General features: G+C 38.2%; 1 protein-coding gene across 2 annotated transcripts in view; it reads right to left on the minus strand.

The window, feature by feature from the left end:
* STX7 (syntaxin 7) overlaps positions 1–27,128 on the minus strand; it is a 46,129-nt gene extending 19,001 nt beyond the window's left edge. Inside the window, exons 1-4 of one of the 2 annotated variants that reach the window (XM_087887120.1) lie at positions 26,751–27,128; positions 17,079–17,219; positions 5,938–6,007; positions 5,242–5,332 (exon numbers count right to left, since the gene is read on the minus strand). In XM_087887120.1, coding sequence (XP_087743246.1) covers positions 5,242–5,332; positions 5,938–6,007; positions 17,079–17,163 — 246 coding nt within the window. In that variant the 5' untranslated portion in view covers positions 17,164–17,219; positions 26,751–27,128. Of the gene's footprint in view, positions 1–5,241; positions 5,333–5,937; positions 6,008–17,078; positions 17,220–18,185; positions 18,263–26,750 lie in introns of those variants that run through there. The other variant, XM_034418826.2, reaches the window with a different exon arrangement.
* Positions 27,129–27,388: the final 260 nt, after the last annotated feature.

Raw genomic sequence — 27,388 nt, forward strand, 5'->3', positions numbered from 1 at the left:
TGAAGTTTGGAGAATTTTAATTTTATTCATGTTCTACTCTTCAAATAACGTAATGTCTAAACCCAGCAAAGAATTGTCCTATAGAATTCCATGTCTCATTCCAACGGAAATCAAATCCCTTCTTTAAAATGAATGTCAAAATTCATTTATAATTATAGTGGCTGAATGTTTAAAAATTCAGCCACTATGACAAAATATTCTGCAATCATCTTCCCCTAATTCTTTTTATGTAATTTTATAAAATATATAATTTAAATAAGTATATGTATGTAAAAGTACATATATACAATATGTTGATTTCAATTCAGTTTCTTCTGACTCATATCTCTGATATCTATCTATCTATCTATCTATCTATCTATCTATCTATCTATCTATCTCTAATCTAATCCTAATCTAATCTAATCTAATCTAATCTAATCTAATCATCCATCTATCCAATTTAGATGGTCGCCCATTTCAATGGGTGACTTCAGGTGGTTAACAAAATTGAATTAAAATAAAAACAATTACAACATTATAAAAGTTAATAAAACAAAAGAAGCCAAGAAGCACAAAACCCAAATCATTAATATTTTGTACCTATTTGCAATTCTTTTTAATTTTGCAGAAAAAAAATGTGTTCACTTTCATACACATTCCCCACATACAAATTTTCTTCCATTCTTTTACAAGACTGCATTGCAAAATGTGGAATAATGGGGATATGTGGATATAATTATATTAAAGAGAATATAGAGAAGTGGAAATGAAGTTCACATTAAAATGCAAGTAAAATAATTTCTTCACCATCATTATTTATGACAAGATAGAGTGGTGCAATGGCCTAGAGGGAGCTCTCGCCTCACAGTCAGGAGGCTGTGAGTTCGATCCTAGATAGAGGCAGATATTTTTCTCTCTGGGCACACTGAGAATATATCTGCTAAATAAAACTCTGCATTGGTGACAGGGAGGGCATCTGGCCATTAAAACTCCACCCCACAAGGGATTATGCGGTTGTTAAACGATGATAATTATTATTTATGACAACTATTATTATAGTATCTCTGGATATTAATAAGTATAGTATAATTATTTAGTATAAGTATAAATGTTTAGACATTTAAATGGACATGGGGACAGCTATTAAGGGCTGCCAAACCAGTTCAAACAGACATGTATTTTGGGTAATTGTGACTTACCCAAAGGTATCCATATTCTGGTAGCTCCTATCCCAAACTACTTAGAATATTTATTAATCACATGTATATCCTGCCTTTTCTTTAGAACAGGGGTGTCAAACTAGTAGCCTGAGGATCGGATGCGTCATGCGCAGGCCAAACCCACCCCAGCTCCTCAAAGAGATAAAAACCATCATGATACATCATGTGACGCAGTGGTGGGTTTCAAAATTTTTTACTATCGGTTCTGTGGGTGTGGCTTGGTGGGCATGGCAGGGGAAGGATACTGTAAAATCTCCATTCCCACCCCACTCCAGGGGAAGGTTACTGCAAAATCCCTGTTTCCTCCTAATCAGCTGGGACTTGGGAGGCAGAGAATAGATGGGGGTGAGGTCAATCAGAATTTTTACAACCGGTTCTCTGAACTACTCAAAATTCCTACTATCGGTTCTCCAGAACTGGTCAGAACCTGAAGAAACCCACCTCTGATGTGACGGCAATGTGACACTGCGAGTTTGACATCCGTGCTTTAAAAGTTCAAGATGATGCACATGGAAGTTGCTTCTAATCGCTGCATCTGGGGGTAACTTGGGCAGAGAACTAACTAAAGTCATCAAGAAGAGGACTGACAAGTATATAATTCAACCTGGGTTTCTTTGGCTCCAGTCCTTCTATCTTACGTACTACATCTGGTAGATAGGTAAATAGGAATGCAAGATATATTCAAGAAGTCAGGGTCCCATTGATTTTGGAAGTACATTTTGTGGGACCATGGTAAAAGGACCTTTTCAGTGGTAACTTCTTCTCTATGGAACATCAACAATCCACCCTGTTGCTTTTCCCCAAGATCCTAAAAACATGGTTTTGTCAGTGGGCCTGGGGACCAAATAAAGAAGGAGCAATTGATTATTGGATTGGATTGCTGCTGCCATGGGGGTAAAGGTTATAGGAAGTTGTGGTGGCACAATGGTTAGAATGCAGAATTGCAGAATGACTCTGCTCACTGCCAGGAGTTTGATCCGGACTGTCTCATGGTTGACTCAGTCTTCCATCCTTCCGAGATCAGTAAAATGAGGATTCAGAGTGTTGGTGGCAATATGCTGACTCTGTAAATCCATTTAGAGAGGGCTGTAAAGCACTATTATTATTTATTTATTATTTATTAAATTTTTATACCGCCCTTCTCCCGAAGGACTCAGGGCGGTGTACAGCTAAGATAAAAACCAACAATATAAAAGTTAAAAACAATTTAAAATTATTAAATAGTTTGGCCAATAATCTAAAATAAAATAACCCATTAAAATAATATTTTAGGCCAGCCCTGCTTGATGGAATAATAGTGTTTTAAGGGCGCGGCGAAAGGTCGGGAATCTGATGAATCTCCGGGGGCAGCTCGTTCCAGAGGGCAGGTGCCCCCACAGAGAAGGCCCTCCCCCTGGGGGTCGCCAGTCAACACTGTCTAACCGACGGCACCCTGAGGAGACCCTTTCTGTGGGAGCGTACTGGTCGATGGGAGGCTATCGGAGGCAGAAGGCAGTCTCGTAAGTACCCAGGTCTTATGCCATGGAGCGCTTTAAAGGTGGCGACCAACACCTTGAATTGCACCCGGAAGACCACCGGGAGCCAGTGCAGCTCGCGCAGGAATGGTGTTACCACTATGACATGGTATATAAGTCTAAGTGCTATTGCTATTATAGGTTTTTATGTTCTGGATTTTTATATGTTGTAAACTGCCTGGAGTCAACTATGTGTGAGTTGGGTGGTGATATAAATTTGTTTTAACTAACCATTTAATTAATTAAACATAATTCACTGATAAGCTGAACATCTGTTTCTATCACATGTGTGTTGGAGGGACTTAAATGAAAAAGTTTGAATAACCTAACTTCTCCTTTCTCAAAAGCACAGGAGGCTATTTACAGCCCAAACAAAATGAAACCAAATGTTATGCTATATGTCTTTTACATAAAAATCCCCCAAGAGAATAGTTATCACGAGGGATGTGAAAAACATTTCAGCCACCTGTTTTGATCTCAGAATAATACATCCACATTTCAAGGGTTTAAAGTCCAATCTCACATCTTTTTTTTTTTTATGTGAAGATTTGTTAAAATTCTTTCTCCAGCCTGGTCAAAGCAGGAGTTGGCAATTACTGCTATTAATTTAGGAAGGGCAGGATGAGGTGGAAGAGAATATGGAGAAGAAAGCAATGGGTTAAAAAATACCAAGAGAAAATGAAAGTACTTACACAAGAGTGTCTGCCAAGTAAATTATTGCTGTTTTGAAAAGATTCTATGCTATAGGGAACTTAAGCCTGTATTCAGATAATGAACTGCAGTTAAAGCTCATAGGAGATGTGTTTTCTTGGGGTGTTATTCTTGAAGTTAAGAAATAGTATCACACCACACACACACACAAGCAATTCATTTACATGTTCAAACAAGAACTTCATTTACAATATCACAATAAAGTTTGGGGAGGAGACATGCCAAACCTGATATCTGATCTTAGTAGGATAACATGGCTATTACAAACAAACAAAACAATGCTGCATTTTTATGAAAACTTTTAAGAAAATGTCTCACGGGAAAAAAATTTGAAAGTATATTTTGCGCATATCTGCCTGATTGTCTGAAGGCAAGAAGAACTGCTAAGTAAAAACCGGCTGAGATGTTAGCGCTTCTGTCCTACTAATATGTCACTCCAGTAGTTCAGGAATTATTTGAAGAACTTAAAAATACTTCTTTGCTGAAAATTAAAGGCTTCAGCTCTACCAATAACGATTCTAATCTGAACAAACTGCTTTTTCAGTGGGTGACAGTAAACTTGTATTCCTCTGGTACTTCTGAGGATTTATTTTGATATTTTACAAACTGTTTTTAAAAACACACTATATTCATGGATGTTTCAGCAACATTGTCCAGTAGCAGTCAGCATGGCCTGCCATTTCACCTTCTTTTGCAGCCTTTATCCTAAATTTAATTGGTATCTCTGAAAGAATTTCAAGATTTATCCCATCAGAACAGAACCAATTAAAAGAAATTGATGGGACATTTCAATTTGGGTGTTTTATCCTAAACATTAAACAAGACATGTTTTTCATTTTGTGTGCTTCCTATCTATTAGGAAGAAAAGTTCCTTCTTGAGGCAATTCTACAATTCCATAATGTGGCAAAAAGACCTTTCTCGAAGTGATGTACCCCAGACACAGGGTATTCACTACACTAGCTGAAATTCAGGAATTTGGATGGATGTTACCAGGTATGGAAAATCTGCTGTTTCAGAAATTTGGACTAAGTATTCAGAATTTGGGGTTACTTTAATCTTTACCCTTATTTCTCTCATGTTTAACACACATTTAGAGAAAAGTACTCACCAAAAAAAGGCAATTTTTAAAAACAGAGCTATTCTGGACCTTTTTAATTCACCAAGATAGCAACCTAGCCTATGTTTACAGACTATGATATGAAGATAGTTCTAAATATTTGTTATAGGGTTATTATTAGACTGCTATGTTGCAAATGTTTTCTTTTGTAACCAGTCACAAAATTGCATATTCCAAATAAAACAGCAACAAATATTTGCTCCAAATTCAGCTTAGTGCCATATACCAATGAAGTAACAGATTAACAGAGTTGGAAGGGACCTTGCAGGTCATCTAGTCCAACCCCCTGCCCAAGCAGGAAACCCTACATGTGGCTGTACCTAGGATCGAACTCACAACCTCCTGATTGTGAGGCTAGAGCTCCAACTCTAGGCCACCAGGTCTTGTAGTGCTTATATGTCAACTCCAAAAACTCACTGCAGTTCTGGGTATATTTTAGGCCCAATAAGATCAATATGATGATTGCACAATTTTACAGCTTGTCTTGTTACAATGATTATAATCAGCAGGCCAATTTATAATCCAAACAGTTCAGAAATATGTAGTTTCTTAATTATGACAAATACACCAACTTCTTTTAATATATTTTGCTGGATTTGCTTCAGGAATCAATGGTTCCAAGCACATACCACAGACTTAAAGAATAACAACTTTATAAAAAAACAAAATGTTTATACAAACATTACATTCCTATACCTGCTCGCTTATTGAAGGCAGAACTCCAAATTCTTTTATGTATTTGTCTGTCTCTTTGGCAAGTTGGTTTGTATATTGCTGCTTTTGTTGCCTAGAACAGAAAGTTACAGGTGACTTGTTGGGTTATTTTACAAACATTACTGTATCACTGTCAACTGTTTTTAAGATAAACCTTTGGGAAATAGATGTTTATTACTGAATGTATTCAAAATAACTCCTGGCTTTAGTTCAATGCAAATGAAGAACAGAGAACTGAATAGTGCTGGAGCAGATTTCATTTCATAAAAAGAATAATTGACCAAAATTGGTGACATAAACTCCACAAAAGAAATTTAGTATTTATACACATAGAGAGGCTCACAAAATCTTCATTCTGAGTTTGTTGCAGTTTGATTGTAACATTCAATGATAAATGTGGAAGGTAGCAAACATGTAGTTCAAACTTTCTGAATCAATTTGATGATTTTTATTAGCTCAATAGTAGGGTTTTTTTTTGTTTCCATCCGGGTGTTTGGCAATGCCAACAATATACTTGATGTATTAACATGTCAATAAACAGATAAATGTTCGTTCCCTCCCTCTCTCATTTGTTCTCAAATGTTTTCAAGATGCTGAACACTTTGATAAGATCCCAGCGCTTATTGAGAAGTTATTTACAATGCAACCCAATGAAAGGTCATCTCATGAAGCACTTACAGCTGTTGCCGCAATTCATGTGTGTCTTGTGGGGTTCCAAGTTGATTCAGTACTCTTTGTATTTCTGCAGCTGTTTGGGGGTGGGAGGAAGAGGAAGAGATTTTGTAAGTGGTACAGTTCTACTACAATGCCATGAATCCCTAATTGAAAATTCAGAAATACATACCAGTTAACAGGGTTGGGGAAAATCCAAATTCAACACAACTATTGTGATACCCATGCACACTATATAAAATAGATAATGGTAACAACTGAACCAGCAAAAGCTGAACCTTTTCAAATCACATTTTAAAAATCTTTTAGCACTTTAAGTAGAACTGATGCTACACAAACACCAAATGCTTAAGAAAATTCTTACTTGATATCAATAATTCCATATCTTCAATCTTATGTTAAAAGAACAAGAGATGTACATCAAAACAGATAGACCAGAAGGGCCCCAAATCCATATCAAGGTACAGATGATTCCTTTCTGTATTATTTCAGGCAATGACTATACTACAGATATTTGTCACAAATATTGGCAAATAAAGATTTTGAATCTAGTTCTCAAGCCCCTAAAATGTAAAGAGATTACTTATAATTTAACAAAAGGAAAGAAGGATTGTGTGTGGAGATGACCTAATGTTGTGATTAGGAATCCTATCTTAAAAAATCTAAAACGTCATCCAAATGTACACAAAATTATGGGATATGCTCACTAGAATTAACCCTTTCCACATACATCAATTGGTACATGAAATCAAGAATGAAAATATTTGTATTTTGTAATCACACATATAAAGGGATGGTTAAATTGAAAGGACACCTCTATCAATTGCAAGTAATCTTTTTTACTTTTGAATTTAGATTTCACTTATTCCAGTCCTGAAATTGGTGTAGTCCTCCCCAAACTGATACTGACCAGCTGTGTTAAATTTGAACACTAGACAGGTACACTGAAGGCAGAGGGAATCAGAATAAATTTACTCAAGAATTCAACATGGTTAACATACATCCTGGAAAATTAGTATGAATCAGGATCATTGTGCCAAGCCATAGAATATTTGATCTGCAAGGGGATAGGGGTGGGGAATGCTGTTCAAAATATCCTAGGTTTGTGAAACTACATTAACCATATTTTGTGCTATGGTTAAAATCAAATTTAGCAGGATTTTAATAGTTCATATTTAAATATGAATTTAAAGTCTTTTCAGCTTTACAGTATTTTTAAATTTTAAATTATTTATTATTTGCCACCCACCTTCGAGATGAAAATAAAGAAGAAGGTTAATAACAAATTTAAGACTGCTAAACATGTATTCATTCCTCCCAGAATATTTTAAACTAATTCTTAAAGAGTTCAGAGATTGTGGTAGAGAAAATATATAAAAATGATTTGTAGAACTACTGAAAATGCTTGAAATGCATAAGATGACACCCTAGCTTTTAAGATTATCATTCAGAATTCACCTATCTTTGAAGGATGTTACATTTATTTAATTGATTGCCCATATTCAATGTGGTCTGAATTGATATACAGCATAGGTGGGCATCACATACTGTTAACAACTAGTTCACCTGAAACCGAAAATGTGAGCAGCACGCATGCTCGCTTATCTTCCGCACATGCGTGCTGCATTAAAAAAACAGTGATTATATAGGACGTGATAGCACCAGGGCAGGTGGGCGGGCCCAGCCGCTGGTCAGAACTACTGGTTCGTTCAAACCGGTCTGAACCAGCAGCAGCCTACCACTGGTATACAGATCATTAGCACATTTTCTGGGTGATTGCCATCTGATGGGCATTTTTCTCCAGTCTCAGAGATTAATTCCATGTCAAAATTTGCCCAAGAAATATAAACTTCTATTAAATAAATTCAGAGCAATTTTTTTAAAAAAAAATAAAATTAGGCTAAATTACAAGGAAACATTCTATTTGTTAGTTTAGCAGTCTCTTTGTTGATGTGAACAAATAGGTGCTGACCTTGTCTAGGCTCTAAAACTAAGTAGGTTAGAGCCCAATTAGCATTTGGATAGGAGATCTCCAGGTGATATCAGCAGTGTAGGCGAAGCTGGAACAGCCAGATGGCAATGGCAAACTACGGTACTTCCCAGATGTTGCCAAGTAAACAAGGATGCCAGGAGAAGAGCTTGACTTGAAGGAAATGTTATGACTGATTGAAAATGTGGTTTTAATTAGATACAGTGAATCTAGTTAAGGTTGACTGAAAGCCAGATTCTTATGAAAATAAATTATAAACTATATTCTTATACCTCTCCCTTTCTCTCCCTGACTTCTACTGTGTAACGTTAGCATTTGAGACATTGGATGGGCCGCTAAAGTGGAGAAAACTCAGCAAGCCAATTATGCTTTTATTGGTTAAAAAAATTCAAAGAACTATGCTGGATTAGAACAGGGTGGGCAGTCTGATGTAGTCCAAATGTCTTGAACCCCCATCATATCAAGTTAGCATGGCTAGAGAATGAGTTTGCAGCAAAAGCCAGTCCTTGCTTACAAATATGATCAAGGCATCACCTAGTGCAAGAATTGTACTCAAAAGTACATCAAGAAGAATATAGAAAGAAAAGTGAAATGGTGGAAGCGCTTAATTTTACTGTAAATGATGCTGATTGTTTAAAACCATGTCCTTCTAGGGCTAAAATGGCTTGACACATACTGTACACTGATGAAATATTTGGCAAGAAGAGGAAGTGCTGTTTTAATCCTTATGAAACTCAAGCAGCAAAATATTATTGATCAGCATATAACTATGAGGATGAAAGTCCTTAAAAGTCAATCTAAAAACTGTTGCTCCAGAGAAGTTTCATAAACTTTCACACTACACCCTACAGATAAAACTGAAAAAACTTCTAAGGAATGAGGGCTTGACGTTCATCACATATAAAACATCATTACTATTCCTTTGTTCTGCACTGAGATAAAGAGAGAAAAATAGTTTCATAATGTTACTTCTAAAAGATGTTAATGATCCTCAGGGTACCAGACGACTCTACATTAAAGATCATCATCATTTTATTCCTGTACTACACATAATAGCAACCATTAAGTTAGTACCCAAGACATTTCTAAACCATAAACTGTTAATCAAATTGAAATATGTTTGGGGTATTTTAGATAGTAATATGGCTATTTTATAAAATAAAGTTTCCTGTGTCTTCTGATCCACTTAATAGGTTATTATCAACAGTAATGACCAAATTCACATATTGCACTAATGTAGTAAATAATTGCCTGGGTTGGCATAACACTATGCATATAAGCTATAACACTAAGCTGTAAACCATAGGAATTGAAGTTTACTACACCCTCAGTCAATGCATTATGATTCATCAAGGTATGTGAACCTAATCAATATGTTCATCTTTATTTTATAAAATAAGAACTACAGCAGATTATCAGCGGCAGCTAAAAGGCCCAAGGAATAGAATTATGTAAAGAAGCATTCTATAATGGTATGTGGGAAAGACCTTGAATTATGGGGTACAGAGATGCTGCCAAGGGAATGGTCAGATAAGAGAGAACATAGCCCAGAGTTGAACAGTGGGCAGAGCAAGAGGCTCAGAAAAGACCCTCCCCAGTTTCTTAGGATGTAAAGATGGTAGGAAAGTTGTACTTTCACATTTGCATGATTCTGTTAATATAGCTTTACAAAAATAGCTCATCTGGTCATGTTTCCTGTCTGGTTTGCCTCCTTAATTTTACTGATTTCTTCTTTCCTGATGAAATTTAATTGCCACGAAGTCTATATATATAGTTTAAGAGCAGATTTTATTAACTAAAAATTATAAAAATTATAATATTTTTATGACCAGAAGTAAAATTACTATTCAATTAAGGGGAAATTAATTATACCATCCATCTTACTCCATTTTAAATACAAATGAACCATAGTTTCGTTGATTCGTGTGGATTTTTAAAGATAAATTCCTTGTGTCAATTCCATGCTAAGTGTTCCATGACCCTTGAACTGAATCTTGTTCAATCTAGAATGATTCAGAAGTTAATAAATCACAGTAGTAAGGTTAGATACAAAATTGTGTCAACAGCATAATCTAATTGCCTGTGTTTACCCTGTCATTCCTACCCAAGGACTTTCCCAATTTTGGAGTTCTGAAGTTGAAAAAGGAACAAATTCAAATGTTGAATAGTGGGAGGAGCGTGGGAACTGTTAGTGGCTAGGTTCAAACTTTGTTCTATTATATTTTTAATTAAGGAGATCCAATTGATCAACATGAATCAGATTTATGTTAACCCAATGTCATTCTATGTTCCTCAATCAGGGAGGAACACTGTTGCCTTCTAGATGTCTTAACTTCTGGATGTTGCAACTTCCACTCTTCCTAATCATAGGTGATGCTGGCTGGTCCCACACGAGTAGATTAATAAGACACTACATGCCCTATCATTTCTCAAAGCAACTGTCATGTAACAATGCCTTCCTTTCATTTATTATTACCATCCAAGATGCTTAGCACTGCAAACTCTCTCACAATGATGGAATATATGGTGGAGCCTGTGAAGTAGTTGAGTTGATGTTGGATTTTGATAGTTGTTTATAGTTTTATCCTGATTTCCAATTGCATATTTGTTGTTATGCTGTTTGGGTAGCTCACAGCAATTTAAAAAGGCAGCCTAGAGTCATGACAATGAGATGGATTGCCTTACAAACCTAAATAAATAAATGGCAATCGATTCTAGTGCAAACTAGATACAGATATTTTGAACTAGAGCTTCTACATGATTGGCCAGTGGGAGCTGAATTTCAAAATGTCAGAACTAAATTGCTTTTTCAGTGGAAAGGATCTTGTCTTCTGTCCACAATTTCACCACACATAAACAACAAATCTCCCAAGCAGTTTGGATGTTATTTGCATGTGAAATAAGAATGAGTCACATTGATAAATATTTACATATCAACGTATGAAAACAAATGGGACAATTCTGATTTAAATAAAATGTGGTTGAAGGCAAAGGAGGTGGTAGAGCAAATCAAGCTTAACAAATACTTTTAAATATATACAGGTAGTGTATATATAAATGACTTACAACAGTTCATTTAGGGACTGTTCGAAGTTACAACGGCATCAAAAAAAGAACTTATAACTGTTTTTCACACTTAGGATCTTTGCAGCATCCCCGTGGTCACGTGATCCAAATTCAGACACTTGGCAACTGACATGTACTTATGACGGCTGCTGTGTCCCAGGGTCATTTTGCGATGTTAACAACAAACTCAGTTAACAACCATCTCGCTTAGCAACATAAATGTTGGGCTCGACTGTGGTCGTAAGTCGAAGATTAGTTCTTTAAAACTGTATTAAAACTGCTATTGTCTGTAGCATGTAATGTCAACCATTACATATAAAGCCATGGAACAATTTTTTTTTTTTTTGTAGTTTTACACCATTCGTTTGTAAACATTTGTTTGTTACACACATATAAAAGATGCCAAATTCAAAGCAAGATATAGAGGCAGAAAGAATTGCTCAGGAGGATTTCAGCTGAAATTGAAAATGGAGAATTAAGAGATCAAAGAAGAAAAAGATAACGGGACTCCACAACAAAAGATGATGGCTCTCAAAACAAGAGATAGTACCCACATAAACTGAATCAGGCAACAGCAGTTTGATGTGAAAGTACCGGTACTAGGAGGCATGAAAAAAATGTCCACGTGGGACTGGTTAAACTTTGATGTAATGGTCAAGTCTTGATGGATGTCTTAAGTGCAGGGCATTTGCAGCCATAGCAAAGAATGAAGTACTGTGCATAATCGTCCCAAAGGTGCTTTTTCAAGAAGCAACTGGACTTTCTGTTCTTTCTTTGAAGACGTTTTGCTTCTCATCCAAAAAGCTTCTTCAGCTCCAGCCAGAAGCTGAGAAGCAAAACATCTCCAAAGAAAAATCAGAAAGTCCAGTTGCCTCTTGAAAAAGCACCTTTGGGACAACCATGATCTTGATGATTGATAATCTCCATAAACATATTGTGCATAATGTTCTCTCTCTCTCTTCTCAATGCACTTGGAACTCAAATGGAATCTGTCCAGCTAGTGTTGGATAGGATGTGTGTGTGTGTGTGTTTAATTAAGAAAATGAACAATAGAAGTGGATAACCATTTGTCTGAAGTGGTGTAGGGTTTCCTGCCTACAGGGTGTTGGACTAGAAGACCTCCAAGGTCCCTTCCAACTCTGTTATTCTATTCTAAGTTGTTCTGCTTTTGCTTCAATGGTTATGAATCTTTGGAACAAGCAGCACTAGAAATGTGACAACTCTTCATGGCCTTCACAGTACAGTAGTGGCCAAAATTGTGGAAATCTTTTGGGAAAAGTGTATTTTTGAGGTTTGATGACTAATAACATCACTTTTTTTTGAGTTTCAAGATAATCATATTCCACTACTGGAATGGCCTGGGAATAGTCCATACCTTAACCCAATTGAAAATCTATGGCGCCGTCTAAAGAAACTTGTTAGTCAGAAGCAACCCAGCAATAAAACCCAGTTAATAGAAGCAATCATTCAATCTTGGTTTCAAATTATAGCAGCTGCAGAACTAAAAGACTTGGTTCACTCCATGGGAAGACGTTGTAAGGCCATAATTCATGCTAAAGGTTACCCAACTAAGTATTAACTGACATGGTGATAATTTTTGTATATCTCGTTTTTTCTACGTGTTTCACTTTTCTTCTTTATACTGTAACTGCTATTCTAATAGCAAATCCTTCATAAAAGTTATTGCATTACATTCGTGATTAATTTATCTTTCCATTGATATATAATTTTATAGTACTCCTCCCCCAAAAAGTGGTGTTATTAGCTAGTTTTAGAAAATACACTTTTCCCAAAAAGTTTCCACAATTTTGGCCACTACTGTATATTAATGTGTTCAGAAACCTTTTACTTTAACATGATCATTTTAGAATGGATTAAAAACTTGAGACACTAAATTAGTCACACATCACACATGCTTTTCCTTTTGAAAAGTCGGTATCCATGGGAGAGTAATTTTTAGTCTATTCTTTTTTTGTTAGCATGCTACAGTGCTAAATTGTTATTGTGTTATCTGAAATAATATTTAAAGGTCACATACTGGTCTGTTATAGCAATGCTCCTCTGAATTCAATGTAGGGCAATCAGAACAGCCTTTGACCAAATTAATTAATTAATTTGACATAAGGATTCAAAACAAGGACAAAGTTAATATCAAAGCTTTTCAACTTTCCAGGACTAACTTGTCACTGGCTATTTTGGAAAATAGGACTTTAACTCTACTATTGAGCAACAGATTACTGATTCATATACATCAAAAGGTATCTGGCAATTTCAGAAGGTCTTAAGAAACACAGTGGGTTTTTTGACACAATACAATGATCAAGTGATAAAAACTTGGTCCTATCTCTCTATAAATGCTTTCATACAGATTAGATGGAGCAGACAGTCCTTATTATCAGATGGGAGATATAACTCAGAAGTGTAGTTTTAGAAAAATGTTTGCATTTTGAGTAACCCATTAAACTTCACATACTTCACAAAGTATGGAACATACTTCACAAAGAGACATTTTAAAAATGCTTCATTGTGTATCAATTGTGTAGTTCAGGAAGTCCTGTTCCTAGCCTGAATGCAAATCTCCACTTCTACTAGGGGAGACATTCCTGTTAGTAGAATTCTCTGTAGCACCTTCAAAATTAATTCTGAAAAGATTTACAATCTCATAAACTTCCTCATATTGTCCTGAAAGCTTGTCAGAAGGAAAGCCGAAAGGTTCAATTCTGTTTTGGGCTAACCACAAATTATCATGCCAACTGAATTTTAAACTGGTTGATTATAATAAGTGATCACAAATCAGATTCATAAATTGTGGTTGGAGTTTGCTTATATCCAGGGTGGGCTTCAAAAATTTTAGCAAGGAGTTTTCTGCCTGGTTGCTGGGTGGGCGTGGCCATGGTGGGCGTGGCCAAGTCGGCCTTCTGCACAACAGCAGGGGGGAGGCTTTTTGCCCCTCCTGGGCTCTGGAGGCTTTTGTCAAGCCTCCGTGAGGACAAAAACAGCCTCCCCAGGCTCCGGAGGCCCTCTGGAGGGTGCGCACAGAAACAGGCCCATTTCTGGCCTTCCCGAACCTCCAGTAGGCCCGTTTTTTGCCCTCCCTGAGCCTCCGCACGTGCCCTGCACGCACCCTGCACTTACCTGCATCCAAAACAGGCCGCGTGGGGACTTCTGGGAGGGGCGGGTGGGGCCAGCTAGGAGTGGGATTTGGGGGTTCTCTGAATTGCACAGACTCTTAGCTAGAGGTTCGCCCAAACCCCTGCAAACCCCCAGCAGCCCACTTCTGCTTATATCTACCAACTAAACAAACTATCTGCTCCATTTAATTATTTCAAATGACTTGGAGAGCTGTGATGAATTTTAGCCTGTAGTGAAGGCTTTCCAATATCTCTCTGGCCACATGGGAGAAGGAAGAACAAATGTATAATCCTGGGAGCAAGCTATTCTTAATCTCATAATAAAAAACAATTGTTTTTGTTCAATATGCCATCCAGATCAGTCCACTCTTGGTTTGCTCTCTCTACTATTCTTGAAAGCGCCATTGTTCCTCTTGTTATTCATATGCATAATAAGCCTGCAATAGTTTTAGAATGGAATTAATGAGCATTCACTAAAATTATTCACAGCTTTAAAAATCTAGGGTAGCAACATGGTTGAATGCCAATCTTTAACAGGAAAAGAAGCAAGGATATTCAAGTAGTAAGGATTGTGTGTGTGTGTGTGTGTGTGTGTGTGTGTGTGTGATAACACAGATGATTTTTTTAAAACAACAACAACCAAGGTTTGTATAGATTTTTAAATAGGGACATTGTTTCATTAGAAATTGTGTCTATTCAAAAGGATGGTGTGAAGAAAAGCAATGCCTTTAGAAAAACAAAGCAAAGCAGTCATTTAGCATGAGATTTCAAAAACTGTAATATCAGACAACTCTGACAGTTTGCCTACTCCTGTTGCAGATTAAATTGACCAGACTTCTTTATATTTCTGAAAATTTTGGGGTTTTCCAAGATGTATCCCTCTTCCATTTGAATGGTGTTACACTGGTAACGTAAGGACTCCCATTTTTAAAAAGGAGATATGTCTAAATAAAAAATCTTACAACTATTGCAACTCTTCTATTATATAGATTTATTTATGAGCTCACAAAAGAGGATCTTTGTTATCCAAATGTTGAATTGTAATTTTATAGACAGAAGTTTATCGGCATTAAGATGTCAAACCCAAAATCAAGAATGGCACATGGTGATTCTCCCAAGCTGAGTTCTTTATGGTTTTCACTCCTATAGACAGTTTTGACAGACTGAGGATTCTACGATTTGGAACTGTAATATACTCTGTGAACCAGTGGTGGGGCTGCCCCTGGTTCGCACCGGTTCTATAGAACCAGTAGTAAAACCGGTGGGAGGCTCCTCCCACCAATCCAGATGTCATCAAAATGCTTCTGCGCATGCGCACGTGCAAGCAAAGCAAGCATGTGCGCGACCCCGCTGCGAACCGGTAGTAAAGGTAAGTAGAACCCATCCCTGCTGTGAACTGCTAGGGAGGGGCATTTTTCTCACACATGACATCTGGACTGAGTTGCCTCTTACTCCTCTGGAATGCAACCCCTTCCTCCTGGGACTCCACTTCCTTACTACATTTAATCACAAAGTTATATAATAATTTGGAGCCCGAGATGCTGAAAAACACGTCTCTTAAAAATTACCAGATCCTCATAAAAACTAGTTATCAATCATCAAATCTGGTTGAGTATTTCCACACTGGAAGAGAATCCACATTTTGTAAATTAGATATACTGTTATGTGCTAGAATCCACTGGAGTTGGGTGATAATAAGTAATAACATAGAGGAGGGTACAAAACAGAAAATGGTTCAGTTGTTTGGACAATTTTAAATGGTGCTTAGTCTAGACCAGGGATGTCAAATTTGAGTTGTCACGGCATCGTCACATGACATATCGTGACTTTTTCTCCCTTTGCTAAACCGGGCGTGGGACTGGCCAGCACGTGACACATCTGGCCTGTGGGCCACAAATTGACAGCCCTGGTCTAGACAAACTAAAATGGAGAGCATTTTCTTTTCTCCTGACCTCTTCTAATTGCTACATGCTGCCATTGATAGTCTTACATCTTCTCCATTATCACTCATCACAATATACCTCTGCCTGGATCTGTTTGCTTCAAACTGGGTGAAGAGACCAATTGAAACTGACTGTTTGGGGCACATCCGTCATAAAATAGCACTTGGGCTATTATGGTACTTAAAAGCAAACTGAATCAACAGTTAGGAATTGGGAAAACACCATCAGGAAAACTTTAGCACAAACACCAGCAAATTTCTGTAGAAATCTAATTCACATATTCATGAAATTCAACCGCTAAAACATTATATAATATACATTTTGTGTTGTTCTTATAAAATTCTGGATCTACATTCATATGAAGCCAAATGCACTAAACAAATAAAACTGAGTTATCCATTGTGCACTGCTAATTTTCTTTAGGTTTTGGGGATAAAAAGTGTAAATCTCATACTGACACCTTTTATCACATTCATTTCACCAATTAATATGAAGCATAAACATTCTTGCAATACTTCTATTTTAACAAGAGCTTTGCTTTTTTCTACTTTTTACATATGAATACCTGTCTTGAATTAGCACTTCATCATTTAACACAGCAAAACTAATTTCTGCTTTTAATTCCCCCCTCCCCCCAGAAGGTTTAATAACAGGTAATTAAGTGAGGAAACTGAATGGCATATATTCAGATTCTACGTGGGGAAAGGATCTTTCTAGGCCAATTTTATCCACTGCAGTGTTTTCTTAGCATAAAAACATTACACAAGGTGAATTCACTCTTAATTCTTCACCACTCAGAATATATACTTTAGATAAGACTATCAAGAGGTTTAATTAGTAGCTAGTGCCAAACATTTACCACCCAACAAGCACAAAATATCACTGCCTAACTAATAAAGTCAAGTATTACAAAAATGACAGCATGCTATTTACTTGTGGACATTTAAAATCTCTTTTAAATGAAGTTTCTAAATTTGCATCAGTCAAAAAAATCATTAATATGAGTAGTTAACTTACTGCATTGTGTGATTTTCTGTATATTAGACGTTATACGTTGGGCCAGCTGGTTAGCATCCCCAGCAGTGTTTGCATTATACTCCATGGTGTATTATAACCCCACTAAAGTCATAGAGTTCAGGGACCACTAAGCAACAACACCTGAAAATAAACAAACACAGTTTAAGGATTTATGCACAATGAGGAACTGTGCTGTAGAACCCACATTAACGAAGCCCTTTCTAAAAAAATAATAATGGGGGGGGGAGGTTAAAATACAAAATTACAACAAAAGAGAAAAGATGAGAGATGGGAACAACAGGGAATGTTTAAAATTTGACATTAAAAACAAACACAAGAATAACAAAAAAATAAAGATTACTTCCAACTCTCTTCAATATCAATACTGTTATTTAATAGTATAATAGTATCTTATTTTAGATTATCAAAAGAAAGGTACAAAACAAAAACTATAAATACAAATAATAACAGCAATACTATACATCATAACATCTTAATTTGAATAAAATATATCATATTGAATAAAACATATGTGCATCATGTTATCATTCCAAAAATACACATTACTGGATATTTCTATAATAAAAATCTATAATAGAATATCCTCCACTTTCAGATTAGCCAAAACATAAAAAACCTAAGGTAAAAATGTGTAGCTATCAATCTCCTACATTTCTACAATCAGAATAATCCAATCCTTCTTGAAATCAGTAACCGATATCCCAAAGGTGCTTTTTCAAAAGGCAACTAGACATTCTTGTTTTTTCCTGGAAGACGTTTCACTTTTAATCCAAGAAGCTTCTTCAGTTCTTCTTCAGAACAGAAGCAGCTTCTTGGATGAGAAGTGAAACGTCTTGCAGGAAAAAACAAAAAAGTCCAGTTGCCTTTTGAAAAAGCACCTTTGGGACAACCATGACCTGGAAGACTGAAAATCACCACAGACAGTAACAAATTCCCAAATATATAAATACTGTACATCTGCATAACCAGAATCCCAAATATTACTGTTGGGTTCCCATGTAAAAAAAAATAATTTGGTACACAATTTCCTTTCCTTTTACTAGCTGTAACATTTTAAAAGAAATGTTAAATTACTGTTTTAGTTACATTTCATATTCCATATGGTTTATTTTTCGTAGGCTTTCCCATTTCTTCTGAAAGATTTGCTTTCATGTTGGCATTTGCACCCCTAAGGAGGAATGAAAGCTTAGCAAGGGAGCAAAAGGAGAGTTCAGGAGAATGAGACATTGAGGACAGTTAAGACTTCCAGCAAATCCCAAAAGAATCACACTAATAAATAAGGACAGCTAGATGGGGAAGGAAGACACAACTCTGAAAAACTGTCTATGTAGAGAAGACCAACTCATTTCTATACAAAGATGGGCTTGAACAAATACACATCTAATACAGATTTAAATTATCAAACAGAGATCCAACCTAGAACTAAGAAGAAATTTTCTTGTGGTGAGAACAATTAACCAGTGGAATGGCTTGACTCCAGAAGTTGTGGGTACTTATCACTGGAGGCTTTTAAGAAGAGATTGGGCAGCCATTTGTCCGAAATGATATAAGGTCTCCTGCTTGAACAGGAGGTTGGATTAGAAAACTTCCAAGGTCCCTCCCAACTCTGTTATTCTGCTTTCTACATCAATTTCCCCCAAATTGTTATCTTCCAGGTTCAGTGAATTATATAATGCTCAGACATCATGAAGGATAAAAGAGAACATAATTGTTTTTGCCTATTTCAGGAAGGTTTATCTCTGCAAATTTACCTGTTCCATGTACATAAAAAGCTTTGCTAAAACCTATTTGTCAGATGTACGTTTAAAAATAAATGAAAACATGTCAAGAAGTAGCTGAGATATTTCTAAGAAGGTATAAGACCGATGAATAAGAACATTATGAAGCCTTCCATCCAATTTCAAAAAAACATAATAGCAGAAGCCACAATAAAGATACAAGCTGCAATTTTTAAAACCTATTTTTAAGTTCTTTTTCAATTCCTTTTACTACAGTGTCATCTTTACACATGGTGGTATTTCCTCTTTCTTTGTTTTCAGTCTTTAGCAAATTTCTGCAGAATTGGCTTATGGAGGTAAAAGAAGTTTCCCAGAGACTTATTGAACTCATTAGGTCAGGGTTTCCTTCATCCTATTGTGTAAGATATTAATCTTGAAAAATCAGCAGGTTTTCTTTAAAAACACAAAATATTTTTATTCTAAAATAAAACCCACCACCATTCCTATCACCCTATTCCCTTTTGGGATAAGCAACATATAATAAGGTGAGGAAATGAAGGACTGTGGTAAAAAGCAAAGTAAATAAAAATAAAGAAATAGCAAAAATGTGGCATATTACAAATATACCTTTCTATCTTTGCAGTTCACCCTTGTTTCCACTATATCCATTCATCATTTCAATACAATTGGTTTTTTCTTTCCATCTTTGGACTTTCCATCTCTATCATTTTCAAGTACTCAAAAATTCCATCTTTCCCAGTCTTCCTCTCCCTCTCCAACAACTAGGTACTTCTTCCAATTATTTGTTATGAGAGTTAATCTTTCATGCAGTTTCCTTGAACAAACCACTTCTTCTATTCCGGTCGCTCACTTTTGTATTGATCTACATTTCTTGTCATATCCAATTACCTTGCCTTCTTGGTACATTAATTCTCAGATCTAAATGCTTCTTGGCATCATGCAAGCTACTATATGTTCCAAATTATTCAGGAGCTAGCCAACAATATGACAGCAATTATAAATATGAAGATCACGCAGTTGCATGCACACCCAGTCCCCTTCTAAAATCACGACATCCTTTATACTTTATTCATAAATACATTAAACAACCATGACGCCCTATCCTTCCTGTTGACTGTTGAACAGTATTCAAGTTTTACATTTATTTTCACTTGCTTTTCTCTCATATAGTCTTGTTTTGAATTCAGCAACTCACTCCAGTTCCATCTAAAACTTTCCAAAATCCAAAGCTATTCACTTTATTACGTGCTTTCTCTAATTCAACAAATGTGGAGCAACCTTTCTCACATTGATACATATCTCACTGCCTAACATCATATTTCTCAACTGTGCTCTCCGCCTTTCACTCTATGAAAGATTGTGGGGAGGCCAGTCCTGATCTAAGCAAGTCCATTGGCAATTCATCTTATAAATCACAATTCAACAGAGGCCAAGAAATCTGGGACACTTCAAATCATCCAAAAAGGTTCTGATTCAATATAATGAAACTTATACATTCCTTCTGCAGCTTCCAAGTTTTTGCATTTATCCCAAAATTAGCATAAGGATTCCTTAGTAATGTCTCACTTCTTTGATCTCTGATCATCAGTTGTGTGGGCCTTGATAACATCATAATTCCACTAATCCCACTAACCAGCTAATCCCCCATACCTTTTGAATTTACTCTTGCTACATTTCCTTCTATATACTATAGGGCAGTGATGGCTAACCTTTTTGCAATTGCGGGCCAGGAGGCGGGGGAGGTTCGTGCACATGCGCATGCCCACACCCATAATTCTATGTGCCCCGCCCCGTGCATGTGCCTGCAACAACCCCCCCCCCCCCAGTTCCTGGAACACAATGCCCCAGTTGGCCCGTTTTTCTTTCTCACCTGGCTCCAGATCCTCTCTATGCATCTGGGGAGGGCAAAAACAACCTTCCCCACCCCCTTGGAGGCCCAAAACGGCACATTTCCCAACTTCTGGTTGGACAGGAAGTGACTTTTTTGCTGTCCCCTGCCTCCAGAGCCTTTTGGGCCTCCGGAGGACCTCTGAGGGGGCGGGGAAGGCTGTTTTCGCCATCTCCAGATGCATAGAGAGGATCTGGAGCCAGGTGAGAAAGAAAAATGGGCCTTCCCCACCCCCCAGGCCCTCTGGAGGCAGGAAATAGCCTGTTTCCCTACTTCTGGTGGGCTCAGAAGGCCCGAAAATCAGCTGGCCAGTGCGCGCATGCGTGCCAGAGCTAAGCTAGCGTGCTAGGCGACATGGCTCTGTGTGCTACCTGTGGTACATGTGCCATAGGTTCGTCATCATGGCTATAGGGAGACAGTAGCAGCATACTTCTGATCGTCAGGCATGAATGCAGTCTTTTCACACCTAAAACAAGTTCCACAGCCATTTTGTAAGCAACCCATATCTACATTTAAGGCTTTTCAGGTGTACCATGTACACTTGCAGCCTGGTGGTTTTCAACGTTTTCAAAACATGGTATCTTTTCAAATCTGATTAATAATTCCTCTCAGAATCTTAGAAGCCAAAGCCAATTTAAAAAGGAAATCTGGAATAAAAGTAGTAAATCCATAAAATCCCTAAAATCATACTATAGTACTGACTAGACCAGGGGTGTCAAACTCAAGGCCCGCGGGCTGGATCCAGCCCACAGGGTGCTTAAATCTGGCCTGTGGGGCCAGACTGGAAATATCAAAAGATCGGCCCACAGTGCCTCTGCTGGCCAAAAATGGGCCGTGCGAGGCCCCGTTTTTGGCTGGTAGAGTGCTGCAGGGCGGCATTGAACTGGATTACAATTATGTGGCCTCAAAGTAAGTGCCTGATCTGGATAGAAAACAAGCAATATCCTATGTTAATGCTACAGTTTAACGTCAGATTTTACATAATGTAGGCCCATTTAATCTACAATCAACAATCTATAATTGACAGACATTTCTATTTACTATCCTGGAAATTTACCTCTGCTGTTAGATCTTGTATTATCATGTTATTTATGCTATTTATGCCTGGAAAAGCGATTTACTATTAAACAATAGGGTATAAATTTAGAAATAAAAAGTTTAGTGGAGTATGAAAAATAGGTAATAAATGTTTGCCAGTAGTATCTGGTAGAAGAGATAGGAAAATGGTTATAGTAAAGTAAAGAAGGGGAAAAAATGCATCTTGAGCCTGTGTCAAACATTCACCATGGCCATGCCCCCCGGCCATGCCCATCATGGCCCTCCGAGGTCAAACACAACCCTGATGCAAAATCGAGTTTGACACCCCTGGACTAGACTGTTCAATATGTAACATTCCAGAATTCTCAGGAAAAGTCTAATAAGTTCACTGGAGCAATTCAGCAAATTACTTGAGTGAAACAAGCGCACTTTAAAAATAGATATTCATTTTAGCTTAATTATTACAAAGAACTCTTTAACTGAATTGTGATTATACAACAACCAGAAGCATCAGCAAAATGTTGTTTACACAGTTAACTATCTTAAAGCGGGGATTAGGTTCTGATTTTGTTTTAGAAAAAAGAAAGCAACTAAAGTATTTTAACTAAGAATAATAGAGCTGGAAGGGACCTTGGAGATCTTCTAGTCCCTGCTCAAGCAGGAGACTTTATACCAGGGCTGTCAAACTCCCAGCCCACAGGCTGGATGCGTCATGTGGTGGCCACGCCCACACCCGGTTTAGTGAAGGGGAAAAAAGTCCTGATACGTCATGTGATGCCATGACGTGAATTTGACATTTCTGCTTTATACTATTCCAGACAAATGGCTGTCCAATCTCTTCTTAAAAACTCCAGTTATGGAGTACCCACAACTTCTGGAGGCAAGCTGTTCCACTGATATTTTGCTGATGGACTATCTTACAAATATATTGGGAAATTTTAAAGTCACAGATTTATGTTTTAATATTTAGGCACCAGACTTTTCTGAACTTAAAGAAGGCTTATAAAGTTGAAGTTCATCTCAAGTGGCAAATATACTGGATGGTTGTCTCACTGAGATTTGAAAGGCAGCTTCCATTAATGGGGCAGTTGAGATCCTACAGAAGTTTCCCTTTGAAGATTAACAGGAATGTGAGATTTCTGCCAATATCCCTGTAGCACTTACATTTTCCATGATGCTCTGGATGGTATCACCAACCCGCTTCAGAGGTCTTCCAAGAGGAAGACATCTACATTCGTGGGCCTCAACCAAAGTCAAATGTAGATACTATTCCTTGGCTGACTTCATAGATAGTGTAATGCCACTGTTCATTTATTTGCACTTTGCTAAATAAATTCCAGTTGGCTGGTTTGCCTATAACACATGACTCTATAAATCATGCATTATAAAACAGTATGGGTGGATTCATACCAAGCCAAAATGAAACTAACCACATTATAATTTAATATCATTTGATGAAAACAGCTAATGTTTCAAAATTTAGCTGTGCAAACTGTTTGCACAATCGGCAGAAATTCACACACAATTCCTTGGTGTCCCTAATATTATTCAATGGAACTCAAATTAGAATTGCTGTCAATCTAAAAAATTTTTTAATATTAGTTACACTATTGATGAGAAAATGTATAAACAGCAATGTACAAATTTTCAACAGAGGAGTTTATTCAAATAACTAGTTGAGATGCCAAACTGACTAAGCCTTGATCTTGACAATACTTAAGTACTTACCTAAATACTTTGCAAACATTCCTTAAATTTTCAAACAGCATCTCAGCAAAAATGAACCGAAATTTCTCTTCCACTCAGATTTTAGAAAAATAAAAGAATCAAAAGCCCTCAAAAGACTACAAATGGAAAGAGAGGAAAACCATATGGAGGATGATTATTTGCATCTTTTCTAACCTGTTTTTCCGCTTAGGAAACTAGGAGCAACTCTTCTGGTCAATCCAGCATTCATTTCCCACACAGGGAGGATGTGGTTCAGCCCTTCCAGCAATTAGCAATGAGAAACTTACTGCTTCTGATCCTAGACCTAAGATGCACCCATTACTACTATTTATATATATGTGTGTGTGTGTATGTGTGTGTGTATACATACATACATACACACAGATATATATATGTAGGTCTTTGGTTATTCAGGTCTTCTCCCACGTAAAATTGGAAGTGTCTTGGCGACGTTTTGACGAAGTCTCATTCGTCATCTTCAGGCTGGTGTTCTCGGCTTCGTGCTTCCAGGAGCAATTGCAATTGCAATTGCTCCTGGAAGCACGAAGCCGAGAACACCAGCCTGAAGATGACGAATGAGACTTCGTCGAAACGTCGCCAAGACACTTCCAATTTTACGTGGGAGAAGACCCGAATAACCAAAGACCTACATACAAACACCGGCGAAAACCTGAGAAAATATATAAGAGGAGCCCCATCTTGCTCCATGCACCCCAAAATAATAAGACCTCCCCAAAAATAGGGCCAAGCGCTTATTTTGGAGCTCAAAAAAATATAAGACAGGATCTTATTTTCGGGGAAACATATATATAAAAACACATATATACAATAAATCAATCATAATAAATGATAACATAATACACTGAAAAGCAAGGGCTTATTAAGCTTTGTCAAACTAGTTTAGGAGCTATTGATAACCTTGTGCCATGATTTTTGTTTAATCTCCTCTTAAAACAATATAAGGCTTCCAACACCACAGAATTCCCCCCCAAAGACACAACAAGGGTTAAGTTAATCCTGGGTTACATGCTTAATTATAAATTTATACTAGAGGCTGGGTTTGCATGTCACAAATATAGTATAGTTGGGTTCAAACATTTGTGTTCCAATCAAACAAGTCCAATTATTAATTTTAAATAATTGTGAATTTAATAAGTGAACTAGTTTTACCCCCAGAAGACTTTTTTCTCACTTTCTAATCTTCTTTACATTGACAGATGTGCACATTAGCTCTCAAAAGAGTTTCACTGCAGACTTTCCCAATCACCCTGTTTTGCGTAGGGATAGAAGAGGCAGAATGAGGTTGTCAAACTTCACTCTTTGCAGTCTAGACTGGAAAGCATTAATTCCAAGGAAGAACCAAAGGATCTGATTAACAGCATTCACTGGAAAGAGTAAAGTTACAAGAATGAGCTACATTCAGAAAATACACCTATATATATAAACAATTTAAAAAAGATTTGTTCTGTTTCCTACTACTAGTCTTGCCTCTTTTAAGGCAATCTGAATCTTAGTATCTAAGAATCTAATTCTTATCCATGTGAAAAACAATGGCAGGGAGGGTAAAAGATACCTATCTCATCTCTTTCAACATCCTACAGTTGCATAGTCCTTGGTCCTTCCAAACCCACACCAAGTTTTTCTAAACAAGGTTCATTTAACATGCTAAGCCATGGGGTGGTTTGTGAACCCAGGCAACTGCAACTTTAATTAACCATGGTTAAACAAACCCAAAGCCTTTATAGTATATAGCCCCCCTACCTATATATGACAGGGTGACTGTAAAAGGAATCCGGTTCACTTAAAATTGAGAAGTGTGGGCCTTTTCATGACTGATTGATCATGTACCATTAAGAGTGTTTTCCACTCCTGGGGATCACATATATTTAAGCTAGATTTTCTCCATGTCTTTCGCCTCTTCGTACCAACAATGCATTCTATAGCAGGGGTCTCCAACCTTGGCAACTTTAAGACTTGTGGACTTCAAGTGCCAGAATTCCTCAGCCAGCTTTGAATTCTGGCACTTGAAGTCCACAAGTCTTAAAGTTGCCAAGGTTGGAGACCTCTGCTATAGAATACATTACTATAGCATATATAGCATTTAGCTAGATTTTCTCCATGTCTTTGGCCTCTTCGTACCAACAATGTATTCTATAGCAATACATTGCTATAGTATATACAGCATTAGGTAGATTTTCTCCATGTCTTTGGCCTCTTCGTACTAACAGTGTATTTTATAGCAATACATTGCTATAGCATATATAGCATTTAGCTAGATTTTCTCCATGTCTTTGGCTTCTTTGTACCAACAATGTTATCTATTCCAAACTTCTACAAGGGAGACTTTAGCAGCAGGGTCATCAACCTACAAGAACTCAGACTCCCTGTAAAAAAAAAATACCCATGCACGGATGTATGTTTACACGCGGGCAGGCTTAATCCCGTTTTCCCTTCCTCCAAAGGCTTTTAGCCGATAAAGAATCACATTTTCCCAATATTATCACCCTCACATGACCGCTCCGCCCAGAGAAACGAGGCGCTGAGCAAAAAAAAGCCAGAAAGGACGGGGCTAATTTCCCCTGCCTGGCGGTCAACCACACGGGCCTCCTCCAACAGTCCTCAGGCACAAGGCACCCCGCAATTAATCCCTTCGCTCCTCGCCTCTCAGGGATGCTGCAAAACACACACAAACACACAAAAAAAACCCGTCTCGGCAGCGCAGAGCTGGCTCTCCCGCTCAGCAGGAAAGGGAGGCGAAATTCCACAGCATCAGGAAATCAAGGGCAGGAAAAGCAGGCAGAGAGACTAAACCCCGAGGGGAAGCGCAGGAGTAAAACATATCCAAGGATATGGATCCTTGGATATGGCGGGGCAGGATCGGCGAAGCGCGGGGAGGGGGGGCTACTTGAGGCAGGAGGAGGGCTGCAGATTAACCTCCGGCTCCCCCAATGTAAGGGGGGGGAGGAAATGCGGAACTACCGGCCAGCGCAGCAGCCTCAGTGCTCAGCTAGGAAACTCGCCCAGCGAGTCTTCGCTTATCTTGCCTCCCTCCACCCCCCCCACCTCCACCAAAGAGAGCCAACACCCCCCACCCCGCTTCTTTTGGTCCCCCAATCCTCCCCTCTCGGGATTGCAGCGGGGCGGCGTCCACCTGAGCTATGCCACGCACACAGCTCGCGAGGGAAGAGTGACAGCCAGAAGCAGGACCCCCCCCCTCCCCTTTCACTCCTCAGTCCGGGTGCACTACTCGCTTCTTACCCCCCCCAAGCTCGCAGATTTTGGCCTCTCGGCGTGGGGCGGGTGGGGTGGACGAAGACGGGGCCAGCTGTCGGGGTTCCGGACTTGGCTCGTCCGAGCGCTCAGCTGATCCGCCGGAGACGGCCACTCCCCTCAGCCCAGCCCAGTTTACTGCAGCAGGAGCATTCCCGGAAAAGGAGGAGAAGGAACCGAGGGAGGCCCCGCCTCGTTTCCAAAAGACGCTTCGCAGCTGAGATTTCGGTCGGCGGAACCTGAGATGGGGAAATTATAGACACGCGTGGGTTACGAGTCTTGCGCGCACGTGTTTTCCCCCTGGCTGTCCGGGGACTCGCTCCTAATCAGCTGCTGCTACTACAACAACAAACCACTAGTTCTCCTGTGTGGAAAAGGCGGTGGAGGCAACTAAAAAACTCTTTGTCTCCGGAAATCAGTTTGCCACCAAATATCTTTCAACTGCCGGATCCTTTAAACATACACCTGAGTGGCGTAGGAGGCTAATGCCTCCTACTAAGGCAGCATTTAACATCCAGCTGCCTGCAATTACTGGGAGTTCAATTCTCACCAGGCTCAAGGTCGACTCAGCCTTCCATCCTTTCTAAGGTGGGTAAAATGAGGACCCGGTTTGTGGGGGCAATAAG

Source organism: Pantherophis guttatus, chromosome 1, assembly GCF_059756535.1.
Source record: "Pantherophis guttatus breed Tessera chromosome 1, ASM5975653v1, whole genome shotgun sequence".
Classification (NCBI taxonomy): domain Eukaryota; kingdom Metazoa; phylum Chordata; class Lepidosauria; order Squamata; family Colubridae; genus Pantherophis; species Pantherophis guttatus.